Consider the following 17583-nt stretch of genomic DNA (forward strand, 5'->3'; position numbering starts at 1 on the left):
ACGGTAACCATAGCAACTGCAGTAATCGCACCGACTCGGAGCTAACGGGAAGACGTTGCACGATTAATATTATTTTAAATTACTTTTATTTCGACTTTTGAGACTAGAAAACAACCCTGTTTCGTGATAGGTTTACGTTAGATTTAGCTTACCGCCATTAGCTGCAGATAGACGTAGACTGGAACCGTTTCTAAATGTTTAAAGCTGATCTGTGAGTGATCTGTTGACTGCCTGATAAGAAAATCGACCATGTTTGGTGCTTTTGATGCTAAAGTGAAACGCTGAAGCAAAGAAAGTTCCAGTTTTTGCAAATGGATTCAACCTTGCACAGGAGAAAACCGGACATTCCTGTAATAAGATCAAGAGCAGCAGACAGGAGCCATCATATTCAGGAGGTAAACAGGTGGTTTCCGTCCTTAGGGGGGTTATATACTCATAATAATGCTAATTATACCGCTTATAATGTCACTTAGTTCTGTTTGGCGACACGTTTGGCCTTTATAAATACTATTTATTCATGATTTCTACTCTTTTATTTTATACTTATTTTATCAAATCCTATGTAAATGTGTCTACTTTTCTTAATGCCTTAAATGTTTTAAGTAAAGCACTGCCTTGCTGTTGAATACAAATGAATTTGCTTTGCCTTAACACCCACCTATTTATTTCATAATAAAGAGGTAACGACTGGAATAACCTATAAACTGATTTTCAGTCAGTTGTGTCCTTTGAGACACAAACTTAGACTGAAAATAACTGAAAGTCAACATCCAATGCTCCAGCCCTCGAGTTGGTTGTAAAAATTTGATTTACTGCACATTTATTTAGGAATATGCACGACTAAACATGGCAGATTTATTTATATAACAGCAGAATTCAAACTTCTTTACATAAGACATAAAGGCATTAAGACAAGATATAAAAAAACAAAACAAAGCAATGTAAAAAGTCAATATAAAATATCATTTTAAAAGACTAATGCAATTAAAATAGTAGATTAAAATAAGATACATATTAAACGGTAGAATACAAATTATAGTGCAGTGCAAAATATGAAATGAAATGTAGTGGCAAACAGAAAAATCTTAAGCCCTGATTTAAAAGAACGTAGAGCTTCGTTGTGATAAATTTGTGTTGGAGTCACCGATAAATAAAGAGAAGTCATTATAATGTCATATTTTGACAGCAGTGTAAATTTAGACCTAAACTGTCTTTTCCCAACAGGTTAGTGCTAAATGTCTTGAACTCAGTAAGGTGATTCGACTTCTTGAAGATCCTTTGACAGTAAGTTAAACTTGAATTTTTCTGTTTTTTTCTTTTTCTGTTTGAAGTGATATAAGTTATATGTAATCATACTGTATACTCTGTTTTTACTAAAGGCTAACTTGAAGGAGAGGCACCTTTTTGTCCTGAAGAAACTACTGAAGAGAAGCCAAATTGGCTTTGTATCCTTTCTTTTCCATTTAATATTCTGACATACTCTGATTAAGGACTTCTTTTTACAAGAAGTCCATATCTTGTGCAAAATAATATCTCTTAAGTGTCTCACACTGCAGCAGAGTGTCAAATTTTCCTCATTAATGTTCCCTGCTTCAGTGATGGAAAAAGATTTGTTCTTATGCAACCTGAACATGGAGCCAAACAGTGTCCCCAAGGCTCTAATTTACCACTGCATCACTGTGTCTGTCAGCATTTTCCCTGTTCAGAAATAACCTCAGTTATTATGGTGCTTCATCAATCCCCTTCCCTCGCTGGGATCTCTGTGTATGAGCTAACAATGAAGCTAAATGTTAATATTTCTTAAGCTACTTCAAGCTGTTGAAGGAGCTGACAGGCATAGCCAAAATACTCAACATCTGTGCTGAGAAGGTGAAAGATCACTCTGAGTATGTGCCCATTTTGTATGAGGCACTTAAAATTTGTAGGTAAGAGACTCGAATATTTCAAACCTACAAGGAAATAACTTTTTTTGTCATGAAATCATCTAAACATCGCAATGTTGCTTTGCTTTATCTCAGGCTTCCCTTCCTGAAGGAGAGAGCATCTGATGAGGTGACCTACGCTCAGGACGTCATAGAGTTCCTCTCCCACATGGGTACAGAGCTCAGCTGTTAAAAGGGTCAATTTCATAGTTTTGTGTGTCACGGCCCTTATATTGCTGTTCACATTTGTGTAAAATTGCAATGAACAATTCTTCTAGCAGTCAATAATTTCCCTTCTTTTATTATGTTATGAAAATTAATTTGAAAACTTTAAACTTGAAGAAGAATGCAGGAATTATTCAATATTTTCTTACTGTTAAGATTACAGACTTTATTTTGAATTGCTTAAGACTGATATTGTCCCATGTGGTTATGAAAAAGTTATGTTCTTCAAACAGGAGTGATGATGAGGAGTGACTCTGTCAGATGTGTCTCTGTTGGCAGGGTGTCTGATGAGGGTCTCAGATGCTGAAGTGAAACAGCAGATAGTTGAATCTGTGAAATCATTCTACAGTCATGTGGCTCCTAAACAGCTGCCTGATGGTACGGACCTTGCCACCAAGACAAAGCCTCGGACTTACCACTCTTGCAGATTTTCTAGACTTTCACTGAGTGAGGCGCTGTCATGGCTTCTGTGGTGGCATGCTTGTGCTTCTGTTTCTTTTTTGTTTTAATTTTATTTTGTGCTCTTTTCTTCATATTCTCTTTCTTTAGTTTGACTGAGCATTAACCAGTATTGGCTTCTAATTATTTAGCTGTAAAACAACCTGCCTTCTCTTAATGTCTTTATGCCCAAAAAATATACTGACGCATATCTGTGTGTATATAGTGTCTACAGCTGCGTCAGCTGCTCTGCACAGCTGTACAGTACTTAGGCAGAACGATGCTTTAATGGTGGTCAATGTGCAAAGGTGTTAGCATGATAACAATGACAATTCTAACATTCTTATGTTTAGCTTGAATGTTTACCATGTTCGGCATCTTAGTTTGGCATGTTAGCATGCTTTTGCAAATTAGAGCTGAGCACAGCTGAGGCTGATGGGAATCTCATTCATTTTGTAGGTATTTGGTCTAACTGAACTCAGCTAATTGATGAGGAGTCAGCAGATCGCCAAACTGATTACAGTTTATCACAAATGGTACATGAATGTATTAACACAATTTCATGGGAATCTATTTAAAAGTTGTCAAGACATTATATCAAGATCCAACATGTCGACCTTGTGGTGGCACTAGAGGAAAAGTCATTTGGCTTCATTCTTTGGGGACCATTAGTATCTCTACAAAATCCGATGGCAATTCATCCTGTAGTTGGTGAGATATTTCAGTCATGATCAAAGTGACAGACCAACTTTCAAACAGACCAGCATTTCCAACTGTACAGCTCCACCACAGATTTTTGCTATTAAATCTTCCAACATATAGATACTAGTACTGGTTCGTAGATGGCTACCACCATCAGTTAGGCTCTAACTTTTATGTTCTTTTGAATCTGTTCACTTAATGTTTTCAAATTGCTTCTTCCTCTCTTGTGTCCTTATTTTAGTTAACTTTTTCTTTCATTATTAATGTTGTAACGCCTTTAGTTATTGGTGTTGATATTCTTGTTCCTCTAATATCTTATCAAGACCTTTAAGTAACGATGAATTCAGTTTCTTTCTTCTTTATGTTTTACTGATTCTGTTTTCTCTCCTCTTTTTTGTTTCTTTCCTTCTCTTAATGTCTCACATTCACAAATTTATTGCAGTATTTAGTATAGCTTTCTACTCTGTTCCTGCAGGGCTCCAGCCGACCTCTCCAGGCTACAGACTGCAGCTGCTGGAACTCAGTGACCTGGCTCAGACGCTGCTCCTCTCCATGGCCACTCTGGAGAACCAGCCAGCCATCAAGCTGCAGCTCCTGCAGACCCTTCAGATCCTCTCAGGCTCCTCTGGTCAGTAACTGATTTTATTATGGATCCATTGAGGTAGTAGAGGAGGGGATCTGTCAGAGTTGTCAATTGTACACATAACCTCCTTCATTAGATAAAGTAGCTAGCCCTCAAGAGCATAAATCATCTCATTGCTAAATAACAATCAGACAAACAGTCTGAACAGTGATTTTAAGTGTCCTTGTGCCAATGTCAGCAGGTCAATGGGTTGTTTTATTGTTAATCACATCTATTTATCTATAATTGCATTTCATTTTACAACCACAGATATGAACTGTGCCTTAATTCTGAATGCACGGGGAGCAGAAACGATCTGTCTTCACATGAACGAACCCGACCCATCTGGACAGGTCCTGTTCTGCTCCTCTGAAATCCTCTGGAACCTGCTGGAGAAAGGCAGGAAGGACAAAGTCATTGCTCAACTCAGCAGCATGGAGTGTGTTGTGTAGGTGTCATCTGTGGTTTTATGATGGATGACTCTGAATTAACATTTTCTGAAGATTCTAAAATGTTAATTTCCTAATATCTAAAGGATGTAATCTGAATCATGAATAAATCACTTTCTGCCCTCCATCCTCTATAAATGTTTCAAGTTTGAATACTCTTGTGCTCTCATTTTGTACAAATAGATATTTGATCTCTAAATTTCTTATTGTTTGTATCATAGGTCTCTGAAAGAAGCATTTTTTCACCAGCTGATGAACGGCTTCCGACACGCTGACTTCCAACTCAGAAATGATCTGCTTGTGATCGCAACCCTCATCGCTGAAAATCCCAGCTCCCTGCTCATTGTGAGTACAGGACAGGTAGTTGAATCTATGGTAAAGTGAGATCATTTTAGAAATGTTTGATGCAGTGTATAATGCAAACATGTTCAGTAGTGTGGTGCGTCAGATGTACTGCTACAGTCTGACATGATGTTTCTGATTTTCAGGAGAGTTTATTTGCCAAACAGCTCATGGTTTGTGTCACGTTTCCAGAGTGTGAGGCAATTCTTTTTCTATAAATTTCAATTTGTTTTTTTTTTTTCAATTGAATTATTTATGAATACTGCAGTAGCAACTTTCATGATACCAGCTTTTCTTGATTTATATTGTAGTGAAAACTCAAAAATCTTTGGTCTGCAACCTAAAGCTCAACTACAGCAATGAAGATCTGAAAATGAAGAAGTTGCTGTTGAATCTGTTGGTTGTAATGTCAAAGGATTTTGCTGCACTGCAGGTCAGTCACAGGCTCAGTCAGTGGTTTTGTAAATATTTGAATAATCTGAGTGATAAGTCTGAGTCTGACATCCTGCATTTCTCTCCATGCTTTCCTCTCTTAGCTTTATAAAGAAGAACAGGTTATGCTAGCTCTGCTGACACTTGCCAAGCCTCCTGCTCCTTTGTCTGAGCGCCGGTCAGGTTTGCGTCACTGGTCTGCGATCCAGCAGGAGGAGCTCCAGCTGCAGGCACTGGCCACCCTCGCCACCATCGCTCCACTCATGTTGGACAACTATATGTCATATCAAGGGAACGCATGTCTGCTGATCCTGCTGGACTGGTGCATGGGGCAAGGTGAGGAATGAGAAAAACGTAGAGACCTGCATCGGAAAGGTCAAAGGTCATACAAAACACAGAGTCGCTGGTCACTCACTGTAAAATGTTAAAGAAAGAAAAAAAAGATAAAGAACAAGTTGCTGTGCAGTGGCAGTCCTACTGCTGTCATCTTTTACTGTTCAACTGACACTTCAACTATTTTAATCTTTTACACTTTAACTGACAGTTTAACTGATTACATCTTTTAGATTTAAAGTGAAAGTGTAACTACTTCAATCTCTTATACTTAAACTGACAGTTTAACTACTTCCATCTCTGATACTGATGCTCTCTGGTAGTTCAAAGTGTTTCAGGTTCAAATATTCTTAGATTAAAAAAAAGTGAATTGCATACTGTGTTTAAAATTAAAATGATTCAATAAAATGACAAGATTACACTTCAAACCCTTCACCTGCATTAAATGCAGCAGCTGCTGCTCCCATAGAACATCTCACATGCAAAAAGTTACTTATTTTAAGACATTTTAACATTTTTACAGAGTTCCCAATTTGCCCATGCAAACACTTCATTTAACCTTTTCTAGTTTCCAATAATGTTGCTTAAATTTGGAAACTGTAATCTGGCAGTAAGTATGCTTATTATGTTTCCTCTTTATTCTAGATGCTTACTTTGGTCAGGGTCACAGTTTCCATGGCACAGGAGGCAGAGGCAGTAAAAAGGCTCAAATGCGGCACTGCATCAGAGTACTCCGATCTGTGACGTCTTTAGGAGAAGAGTCAGTCAACCAGGACCTTTGTGATCAAGGAAGCATCAATCAGTTTCTGGGTAAATGAAATCAAAACTTGACTTACACACACAAAGTGTAAATATGAACAGATTTTTTTTACAGCATTTTACATTGTTAATAAACATGGTGATTAATGATGGACCTTTTGTATTTTGTCAGGGATTTTGATGCAGATGGAAGCGAGTCCTGATGAAGAGGATGAAGTCACACTGGAGATAAAATCAGACATTCAGCTGATACTTTCAGCACTGTGTGAGACTGACATACACAGAAAGGTAAAACTGAATCTGTATCTAACCTACTGAATTAACCTGAGTCACCATGAGAAGGTAGTTTAACTTAAGACACTGTGTGACTTCTATCAGATTTTTTAAAGTTATTCTGGGGAGATATGTTTTGGAAAACAGTGTCATATATAATACTGACATGTTACCAAAGTCAGACATTTTCAGATTTCACATATAGAGGCTTTAATCAGCACATAGATAAATGTAATAATTTTGTGTTGGAACTACAGGTGTGAAACCGGCATTGTTTTAAATTATTAATCCATATGTAACCCACTAATATGAATATGATTTGCCTTTAAACTTTCTGTTTTTTATGTGTCTGTGCTGAGCTGTTGACAGCCCTGTGATGTTCTGCTACAGGAACTGTTTGGGTCAGAGGGAGTTGAGATGGCAGTTCATTTCCTGAAGAAAGGCTCCGACAAGTTCTACAGCGGTCTGGGTCACAACAAGCTCATCCTTTCCACAGTCGACTGTGTGTGGTCAGTTCAGCTAAACTGGTGGACTCGTGTAGTTATTTTTATAAATTATGATAAAACATGCCGATATTTAGACTTGTAAGGCATCATTCTTTTTCAAGCTCCAACCCCTAAACTTGGACACTTTTGGAGCTTTTGTGTGTTCTGTGGATTTTCAGGAATCATATTTGAATCAACCTTGTAGTTCCTTCTTTTGTTCCTGGATGTTTTACATTCTGCTTTTCAGTGGTAGATTCTGCAGCTTTGTGAAAGACTCAAGGCACGTGAAGTGAAAAATTCTGTAAATATAGTGAAACTAACTTCTTGGTCTTGATGAATGTTGCAATGACACAGACAGAAAAGCGTCCACAAGGGTGAGAAAGTGTCAGTCAGTGTGTTTTGTATCCCATTAGGTCCTGTATTGTGAGCTGCTACACTACAGAAGATTACTTTTTGGCTAAAGAAGGGGTGTTTCTTCTGCTTGACTTGCTTATTGTAAGTAGCTGATTTCCAGCAGATGTACAGTAGTTTAACTGAAGTTGGAGTAGTTGTGGTTTAAAAAGTGTTGTATTTTTTCTCCAGTTATTCTGTAATAAATAGAGACCTTTCAGCTGCTCTATATGGAAGCAATTTGCTGTCAGTCAGTGACCATAAGCACAGACAGAAAATGTAAACTCCTGACATTAAAGTGTTTTGGGTGTCTCTCTCACAGTCGAGCCCCAGATGTGTCCAGGGCATCGTCCTCGCCACCCTGCTGGAGTTATGTGACAACTCTAACACTCTGTCTCACATCCTGAGCTGGAGAGATGATGGTGGTCAGACAGCCCCCGGACTCCTGCTACAGCTGTGGAGGCAGGAGGAGGAGGAACTGGGCGTCAGCCGAAGCCAACATGGAGCGATTACAGGTCTGCAAGTACAATTAAACAGCAATGGCAAAAGTGTGATAAACCTAGAGGTACATTTAGATGTATTGTTTTTGATAGTCAGTTATCCAGAGCAATTACATCATCACAGATAAAATAAAGATAGACAGTGAAATCATCACAGTGATTAACTGAACATTAACACCAGAAATGTATCTGGGAGTGAATGTCATTCCTAAACTAACATTTTACCTTCCTATTTAAATTACATTACACAGGAGCCAGTCACACTTGTCAGTCTTATTGTAGCAAGTGCAAGAAAGTGGCAAACAGTAATTATTGTAGATTAGAGACACAACACACAGAAGCAAAACATTAATCAAACAAATAGTCAAAACAGAAAAGTGAGCAGCTGGTTTTTAGGGCAGGCTTGTATTAGAAACAGTAGAGCAAAGAGGCCAGAACTTGTCACCGCTGATTATTTCTGTTTGATAAAGTGAGAAATCTCTAAAACTACACTGCCTCTCTTTGTCTGCACAACAAACATTATGTATCTTTTATCTTTCTCTTTGTTATTTTTTGTTTCTCTGCTTTTGACTTTAAGATCCCCAGAGGCCCATCCTAGGTCACCACCAGCAGGAGAACCCCCAGCTTTCATTTCCTGCCAACATACCGAGTGCAGTAGTGCTGGAGATATCAGAGAACCTGCGGTCAAAGATTTACTCCATCTTCTGCAAACTTGGTAAAACTGACTGAAGAGTCAGATCAGTTCAGATGTTATGTAACAAAAATGCCAGTTTCACACCAAGGTGTAAATTAAGTATTACTTATTTAAACAATAACTTTGCATCCATAAATATGTAGACATTGCTATTTTTTATCATGCAGCCTAGTAACTATAGTCTAAGACACTTTCACTGGTAACCATGTACAGCCTAATTTTATCCTGATGTATACAACAGTTTGGATAGGTCTTAGATCAATCTTTTGAACCATAATGTCAGCAGTTTTAACCTGTAATGTAGATTTACATGGTTCATAATTATTTAGCATGTCAATAGCTGTAATGCAAAGTATGGTAGTGGTGTGTAGAAGGAAGTTTTGAATAGTTTAGGGGTTTTCAAATACTTTGTTTTAGGGGCTTTCAATTTCTTTGATACCTTGGTTTGATTTAGTAATAAAAGCTTTCATATCACTAACATACAAACCCTTTTATCTTTTAGTGAATTAAAACAAACACAAACTGTTTCATCCAGATGTGTCCCTCAGGTGACATTCTGAACTTGCAGAGCCATGTTGTGAAATATACTTAGCTGTTACTTTTGCTCCCTCAGGTTTTCAGGACCTGCCTGGGTTGTCGACAAAAGATTATGTGACTTTGAGCATCGTCAGGAGATATCTGGACTTTAAGGTAGAAATGTGTTTGCTGCAGGAAAAATAATTTCAGTACTCTACATAAAACTATCAACTAAAATGACCATTAGTAACATTCTCATGGTGCCGAAGGTCGGGGAGGTGTGGGATGAGATCAGCAGCGAGCTGAGTTTGGATGGTGTGAGGCCGGTCAGCCCGGATGAGGAGGCTCTGAGCACCATCTGTAAGGTTGCAGAGGACACTGCGAAGAAGGTCACAGCAGAACAGAACAGCATCCTGGGGCAACAGGAGAAGGACAACATCAGTGAAGAGAAGCTCATGTACACAGAGGTGCTGAGAGTTTAATTCAACACTTAAAGTAGACAACTGCAGCAAAGCCTTGACAAAGTCTGTGAAAGTCAACAACAAACAAAATATGTTTCTAGTTTCTTTGTTGTGTGTGATACAAAGTGATTAGTTTTGGTGTGGAGCCAGGAATTCTTCTTTTGTCATGAACTACTGCACAAACTTGAATGGAAAAAAAATGCAGTATATGTAAAATATCTCACAGTTGTGAGTCAGTTGAGCATTTTGAAGCAGATGTTGACTCAGATGCACAGCAAATAACCTTCAAAGTATTTTATGATATAATTTATTTTTTTTTAAGGATTGTAGAGCTTTGATAAAGCACAGTGTCTGATTGCTTCCTAGTAAATTTCAGTTGATAGATATTGTCATCAAAAGTACTTCACCCAGTCCATATGGGCGCAGCAGATATAATCTTTCATTAAATGAACTCTGACTAGTTCTTTGTCTCTTTATCACAGTTAAAGTCTCATTGGAAGCAACAGGAGCTCACAACGAAGTCATGGGACAGTTATGTTTCCAGAACTTCAAACTACGAAATCCTGAAGGTTTTATAATTTACGTCAAAGCCTCAAATAAGCAGTACTATGACAAAAAAATAATTTCAATATCTGTCTTTTTATTTTTATCAGTAACAACTTGGATGTTTTTCTTTCTTTTTTTTGTACAGGATGTAAAAGCACAGAGAAAGAAACACATTGAATCATCCAGACCCAAACCAAAGCACAAGGCTGCTGCAGCGCATCCTGCAGAGGTCTCTCACTAACACACAGCATTTACATGATTTCACTGGATTCACTGGAGTGCACTGTGTATCAGTAATTTGGCTGTAGAAGATAATAAAACCTGCAGCTTGTCCAATAAAGTGACAAGAAATAATCGAATATTTACTGACCTCTACTGACAAATAAGAGGAACTGCAACAACAGCTTGTGCTCAGATTTCTCACAGGACCCATCCCTTTGCAGCTCTTGAATTACTGATGGAAATTTATATAAACAGCAAAGTCTCATATGCACAAAATGGGGGAATACACAAGCTGATAAAAGCAGAGATGCAATAGAAACATTGAATAAAGAGGTAACATGCATTTTACTGCTGCTGTGTCATTACATTACATTTTCCATTTTCATTTTTTTATGAAATGTCTTGCAGCATAATTTGGAAACTGAGTGTTATTGGCTCATAAAACAAAACAGAAAACTGCTTTGAAAGTCAGAAATCTCAACATTTGGGAAAGTATTCCACGAGGAATTAATTATCATCACTGATAATTGCCAAAATAGTCTTTTTATGCATTTAGACTGTACAAATTGCACCCGTTTCCCTTTGTATATGTTGAAATCTCCTTCTAACTGCAAGTAAATTCAGTTCTAATGTATATGGGAAGTGCTCTTACCACACATGCACACCCTCATGGCAAAGAGCTGGACAGAACATCCAGAGGACATACTCTCTGATGATTACTCATCTGTTTTGTTGTGTTTCAGAATTTCGTCACGCAGGTCATCGCTGTGGAGAACACAGATGCTCAGGGGCCTGCAGGAGTGAAGCTGACAGTGGCCAGAGCTCCAATCAAGGCTGCAGGTCAGGACCAAGTGGAACCAACAACTCAAGACCCGGAGTACTTCAGCACTGTATCTGTCAAAGACTGATACTGGTTTAATACAAGCCCTTTACATTATAACTGCACTTTTATTTTATAATTTTTTTATTTACATTGATAGCAGACCAAAAATTTAGACTGCAGTCACATATTTATAATTAATTACTGTTTATATTTCGAGTATCCATGCTATATATTTTCCGTGACTGTAAACACTGAAGTGAATTGACAACAAATGCAGACATGATGTCATTTTATGTGCACAATCAGCAGCTTGTTGTCTAGTCCACCTCCCAACCCCTTATACACACACACACACACACACACACACACACACACACACACACACACACACACACAGACAGACACTCACAGTTGCAGTTAACTACTTGGCCTTTGTGTTGTATGACATAGTTTATTTCAGTATGTCTATATCTGCAAAATTCATGCATATTAAATGAACAAAATAGAATAAACCTAACATGATGACTTTTTAAGATGGAGAATTTAATTAACATCAGAAGTAATGAAAGTGATTTGTAAGCATTTATAACACACTGTTGTCGTCTACATTTTCACCTTCTCTCCCCACAGTCCTCTGCTCATTAAACCTATAATTATAATGTTTACAATGTTTCTTTGATTTGTTCTCCAACATGCTGTGATTACAACCAGTGGAGCAACATAAACCGTGAGACCCTGAACAATGGGGCATCATGGGAATAGAGACCTTATGTAACATCTAAATAACAAATATTTTTGTGCCTTAATTACAGCGCCGCCATCTGGCTGTTTGGACTTGTGTTTCCTGGGAAGCATTTGCCCATAATTGTTGGAACCCTAATAGACCAGCACAATCTAAATTACTTTAAATATTGAAACAATTTGCAGTGTAATTATGTCCTGTAGAGGTTAATGCTCTCATCAGAGGCTACAGATAATGGTATATGGCAGCTATGTTCCCTGGAAGGTTAATTTCATACAGCCGTTAAAAAAAAAAGTATATTCTCTTTAGTGTTTTTTGAGTTACATAAGTCACTGCAGCATATTAACACACATGTTCCTTCAAGCGTGCAACATGCTGCACAGAGCCACTTCTCCCACTCTCACCGGCTGGATGACCAAATCATCTCTGACAGGCCGGTTCTTTTCATCCAGCTTTGTGAGTGTGTGTGTTTGTATGTGTGTGTGTGTGAGAGAGAGAGAGTGTGTGTGTGTCGAGCCTGTCAGACTGGGACTTCACAAAAGAGCAGGGGCACACAGGAGCCTCTTCAGTACGACAGGCAGCCACTGTTTGTTCAGGCTGCTGAGGGGCTTCACATGGTGTCAGTCTGCTGAGCGACTGCAGCCGTCGATGAAGCCGAGGGTGAATGTGGGTGCTGCTCTTGGATCCCTGCTGGGTGCTGATCAACTCCCCAAGGACCTGTTCACTTCAAATTGTGAGACAGATTATGTTTTACCTAAAGACTGGTGATGTTGTAGAGACTCTTTGGTTCTCCTTTGCAACACTTTACTTTACATCCCCTTATTTAGTATTAATCATCACTATATAAGCATTTAATCATTATACAGCAACACATTTGTAACTAATGTAGTTGTGAGAACATATCAGGATATTTTAAAGTGTTTATTGTATTTGTTAAAGTTTTAACTTCTATGAAGACATATTTTATATGATCTGTATTTTACTGTATTGTCATTCATTTCCTGTTTATTCAGCAGACTCCTGTCATGGGTGTGAAGTTATAAATGCTGACAAATACATTAATAAACACTAGTGTCTGCTACAACTATATTTTTATGTTATAAACCAATTATTAAATGTTTGTGAGTGGCTTATGAATGCTAAATAGTGGAATCTAAAGTAAAGTGTATTTCTGCTTTGTTTTTATTTTCACCTTTTAAATACATGTAAATATTAATAAAAACTTTAATGTTAGCATGATTGTAATAATTTCTAAACAACAATGCTTGAACAACTGGTTGTGATATCAGGTGGAATTATATTACTATAACAAAAGCCTTCAGGATAAGGGCAGTACTTCTGCTACTACTAGTACTCAGTACTTCAAAACTGTATCTTTCCCCTAAGATGTAGTTTCTGTCTAACGTGGTCCTGATTATCCCCAAAGAAACCAGACAGTTGAAAAGTCAGAAGTATAATTTCTATCATTACATAATCTGACAAACAAGCTCAGTATTTAAGTCCAGCGGTTTGAAACCTGGGGGTCAAGTACTTCCCAAGGGGTTCTGAGATAAATCTCAGGGGTCATAACATGATTAATGAGATAGGATGGAAGAAAAAACATATTTGCTGCACCAGAATATGTTTATATTTTCCAATTTCTTACCCAGTCTCTACATTTTCCTTGTTGAAATACTGGGAAGTTTCACCTTTTCAGACCATAGAAATTATTCAAATTTAAACAATCTGACATGGTAAATTCAGTCTTTGGTCCAAGTCCTCGCAACTCAGAAAAACAAAACTTCTGGCAGGTCATCACAAGAAAATACTGTCTCAAGGGGTGAAAGCTGAAAAGACAGGGAATCAATGTCTACACCAGCACTTTTCAAATTTAATTCAAAAGCTAAACTTAAAAAAAAAAAAAAAACAATTAATATTATTACTAATTTGAGAATTAAAATCTTGTTTTCGTCTCCTGCAGGAAGGTTGTTAGATCGCCTGAGAAGCAGAAATGATCATCAGACTGGGAAGACTGACACCAGGATACTTCCGTCTCCTCCAGGTTAGTGTCTGTTACTCACCTTATACAATCCTCTCAGAGCACAGAAACATCATTGCTTTCCTTATTTTTATTTAACTAGATCTACCTCTCAGTAAACTGAAAAAGATGAATTCATGCAGAGGCCAGTTGTTATTATCGAGAGAACACAAACCAGTGTAGTAAATACTCTGATTTCGATCATTTCTCTGAATTAATACTTAATTTTTTTTCCTACGTATTAAAGGAAACACTTTAGATTGAACAGACGAACAAGGGAAAACCTGGAAATGAATATTTTACAGAGAGCTGGCAGGACTCATCTCCGGAGGTTACATTATGTAACCTGTTCAGACTCCAGCTCACAGCTCGTGTTGCTTTTGCAGCAAAAGGCTGCATGAAGCAGAAATGTGATAGATGTGGTGACTTATCCCATCTTAATTCAAAGATATGAAGTTTTATGTCATTTTAAACTCACTTCTCTTATTTATCAGCAGCAGAAAATAGATGTTTCACTTTGTGCCATTTTATTTAATGTGATTATATTAAGTGATATGCATCAGAAATATTCTGTGGGTGTATTTATTTTTGTTTCAATAAAACTGCGGCAATTTTGATAAAAACTGGTGCAGTCATCGCTTTGAACTCACTTGTCAAATCCATGGTGGTGATGGTTTAAAATGGTTTGTGTGTGGGTGGGAAAAATTCACATTCTACTCACACTGAATTTAAAAGCTTAATGAAAGATCATAAAAAGCCAATGGTTATATGGTAATATCTATCTATAGCTGTAGACAGCTGATTGCAAAGCTGCATGGGCTCAGGCGGAAGTGAATGAAACTGTTCAAACCTGCAACAGACTGAGTTTATTCATGGAAGACAGAAGCGAAGGCAGTCAGATGTTGTGGTTAGATGAACAGAGGTGAGGTTGTGCAGCGATGTGTGTTCAGACCAGGGCTCCAGACTAAAATGCACAAGTGCTCCCAGGAGAATTGGTGTTGTTTTTAAGCCAAAGGGTGGTCAAATTTATAGTGTTTTCATTTACTGCACTTTATATGTTAAGTTAACTGAAAAATAAAAGCTGCTCATATTCACTTTACTTTTATTGGCTGAAACTTTTACACAGTGCTATGTAATATGTGGACGGGGCTTAAAACCAAATTTTGCTCTGCAACTGAATGACTGATCTTAATACAGGGAGTCATGTGAAATAAATAATAAGTCTGTAATAAAACTATTGTAATGCTGCTGTAGGTTTATTTGTATCAGTGACATTTGTGAACACAACTGTTCGTAGTTCAAAGGTTATTATTTGGCAAATTCTGTACTTTATAAGCATCTTTAAGCATCTTAGGCATCTTAAAGCCACCTGACCGTCCGACATGCACTTCAGAGGGTGTATACTGAAAAACACTTGAATCAAATAAAAATCCTGAACACCCTGGGCTGTGTTTAACTATGTCTGTCTGTCTGTGTGTGTGTGTGTGTCTGTGTGTCTGTGTGTCCGCCCTGTCTTTAGCGGCAGGTGTCCGGTGAGGTCCGGATGCAGCCACAGAGCAGCCTCATCGATCCCATCGCCATGATGATGGCCACAGTGGGGACGGGAGTGTCTCTGTACAGCGCCAGACAGATGGCAGAGAGGGTCCAGCTGAAACACCCAATCGTCTGAGATCAATAACAAATTCTGGCCCGTCAGAGCAGCTCTGTGGGCGGCGTGACTGAATGTTTGAGAAGGTTTGTGATGGAGGAGGTTGAAAGAGTTAATGTGTTTGTGTTGTTGCTGGAAGGGAAATCTAAATGTCCCAACAGGAAAGTGTGAGTCATTGTTCAGTGCCTGCAGGAAGAATTGTCGTTTGTCAAAGCAATTTACACTTTTTATTTGCAATCACAACATTGATGAGCAAATTTAAGTGAGTCTGTAGTTTGACCACTCTGCATATTTTGTGCAAGTTGCCTTTAAGAGGATTGCAGATTTTAGCAGTCACTGTGTTTTAATGCAATAAATGAGCATCATGTGTCAATTTCTATAGCTTAACAAAACACACAAAAAATGTGTTTAATAACAAATAAACACAGAAAATCTAAATTAATGATGTAGGGTTCTTGCACAGCATAGTAGCTTATTGTATTTATTGTTATTAGTCACAAACACACTTTTCCCCCGAAATATTTCAGTTCAGTTTTTAGGATCGTTGTACTGTAGCACCTTAATGTCTTGAATTTAGATTGTAAATGCCGAAGCAGGCTCACCACTTTGACTACTTATTATGTGCTAGACAGAATATAAACAACCACAGGAGAAGCTGTTTTCATCGGGACCTCTTCAGTTTTCTAAATTCTACCTTTTATTTAATGTTTGTACCAGATTTATTAAAGAACATGTCTGTACATGTAAAATGGCACTAAAAACATTCAAACTTTGTATGGTAACAAATGTCATAATTTGATGTCATTCTTAAATAAATTTTATTCAGAATCATGAGATGGTTCAAAGCGGTTTATGTAAGATTAGACCCGTCTGTGGTTCTCAGGCCTCGTCCACGTGGAAAAGGTCTGTGGGAAACAGAAACTGTCGGGTGACTGCACAAACTGTACAGAGCGATTCATGTGAATGAAACTCTAACACAGGGGAAGTGATTTTACTGTGAGCCTCTGTGACATGAGTGAGACGCCGAGATAAGAGTCAACGTGTTCTTTGATGGACCTATTCTTCTGTCTCATTTTAATTTGTCTGTGTTTATAGTGTGTGTTTCCTCTGAGAAACAGCAGTGTGGAGTTTAAGGCCTTGCTCACTGGTCTTTAACAGTGTTGACTGCTAACTATAGTAATCCAGGGCTGGTTCAGTCTGTTTTGGAGCCTGAAGCAGAATCTAATAATCTCCAAAGGAAACAATTACCTACAATTTGTTATGAACATTAAAGTTAACAAAGATTTAAAAAAAACAACAACTTAAAAATGACTATTCAATGTGAAACATGTCACACAGAGTTTTAGTATCTTTCTGCTCATTGTTTTGGTTTTGAAAACCAGCAGCTTCACCATTTTGCTTCAGTGTCACTGCATTGTTCACAGCTGTAGCAGGCAGCAGTTTTCAATGAAATAGCTTTAAAACCTCACTGTACACCTGTACTCTACACTTAGAGACAATTAGAGCAACTGAAAGGACAGATATTTCCCTCAGGGGTTGGTGGAGACCAAAAACAGAGCTATAAGAGAGGGAATATTAGACTTAGTGTGCACTCACTCAAACAATACCTCTTGTACAGCTGTATCATTATAATGAAAACAGAAATAACAGAGTACACAAAAATGCTGGTCCTGTTTAGTGCCCATAAATCCCAATATATAATACAGCTGTGATGATATTTAGAAATTGAGTATTTGAGTAAGTACTTAAACTCTGAGAAAAATTATTATGTTTTTACAGCCCCTCATAACCCTGTGGAAAAAAACAACCTGTAGATTCATGTTTCCATCAGCCTCTTTTGAGCAGACAGCAGCCAGAGGAGGAGATTTAACTCTGTGAGAAACAGCCATGGTTGTTGGTTTTACTAATTCTTCTGCGCTGGGGGCTGACAGAGACAAAGAGGATGTGTGAGCTGTGAACCCTCTGAAATCTAACACTGGAAGCAAATGACAAGTTTCCCCTCAGTGTGAATGAGGCACTAAATGAGAAGTTAGGAGGATAAA

At 37.9% G+C, this 17583-nt stretch overlaps 1 protein-coding gene across 4 annotated transcripts; it reads left to right on the top strand.

Moving 5' to 3' along the window:
* The first annotated feature begins 8 nt into the window (after nt 1-8).
* LOC139633509 (cilia- and flagella-associated protein 69-like) lies at nt 9-16375 on the top strand. 4 transcript variants are annotated; one of them, XM_071499200.1, is made up of 25 exons: nt 9-395; nt 1225-1284; nt 1380-1445; nt 1816-1925; nt 2019-2095; nt 2427-2594; nt 3763-3915; nt 4180-4357; nt 4580-4718; nt 4847-4895; nt 5012-5133; nt 5237-5468; nt 6111-6275; nt 6397-6512; nt 6888-7006; nt 7396-7477; nt 7695-7887; nt 8450-8587; nt 9180-9256; nt 9352-9549; nt 10026-10112; nt 10235-10318; nt 11055-12609; nt 13837-13917; nt 15413-16375. In XM_071499200.1, exons 1-23 carry the CDS (start codon nt 312-314, stop codon nt 11217-11219), a joined length of 2862 nt encoding a protein of 953 aa, XP_071355301.1. In that variant the 5' UTR covers nt 9-311; the 3' UTR covers nt 11220-12609; nt 13837-13917; nt 15413-16375. The 4 variants fall into 4 exon arrangements, with proteins under 4 accessions (XP_071355301.1, XP_071355302.1, XP_071355303.1 ...); XM_071499201.1 differs by having other exon boundaries at nt 4580-4703; XM_071499202.1 differs by having other exon boundaries at nt 10-395; nt 2427-2525.
* The last annotated feature ends 1208 nt before the right edge of the window (nt 16376-17583 follow it).

The sequence above is a fragment of the Trachinotus anak genome, unplaced genomic scaffold, assembly GCF_046630095.1.
Source record: "Trachinotus anak isolate AG129_WGS33_773 ecotype Australia unplaced genomic scaffold, CSIRO_AGI_Tana_v1 ptg000016l, whole genome shotgun sequence".
Classification (NCBI taxonomy): domain Eukaryota; kingdom Metazoa; phylum Chordata; class Actinopteri; order Carangiformes; family Carangidae; genus Trachinotus; species Trachinotus anak.

What these genes read in the sequence shown, in the direction of transcription:
- LOC139633509 (XM_071499200.1), top strand. Translation starts at nt 312, where the DNA reads ATGGATTCAACCTTGCACAGGAGAAAACCGGACATTCCTGTAATAAGA. An exon ending in AGAGAAGCCAAATTGGCTTT is followed by an intron (nt 1,446 to 1,815) that starts GTATCCTTTCTT and finishes AGCTACTTCAAG; the next exon opens with CTGTTGAAGGAGCTGACAGG. An exon ending in AGCAGCATGGAGTGTGTTGT is followed by an intron (nt 4,358 to 4,579) that starts GTAGGTGTCATC and finishes TTTGTATCATAG; the next exon opens with GTCTCTGAAAGAAGCATTTT.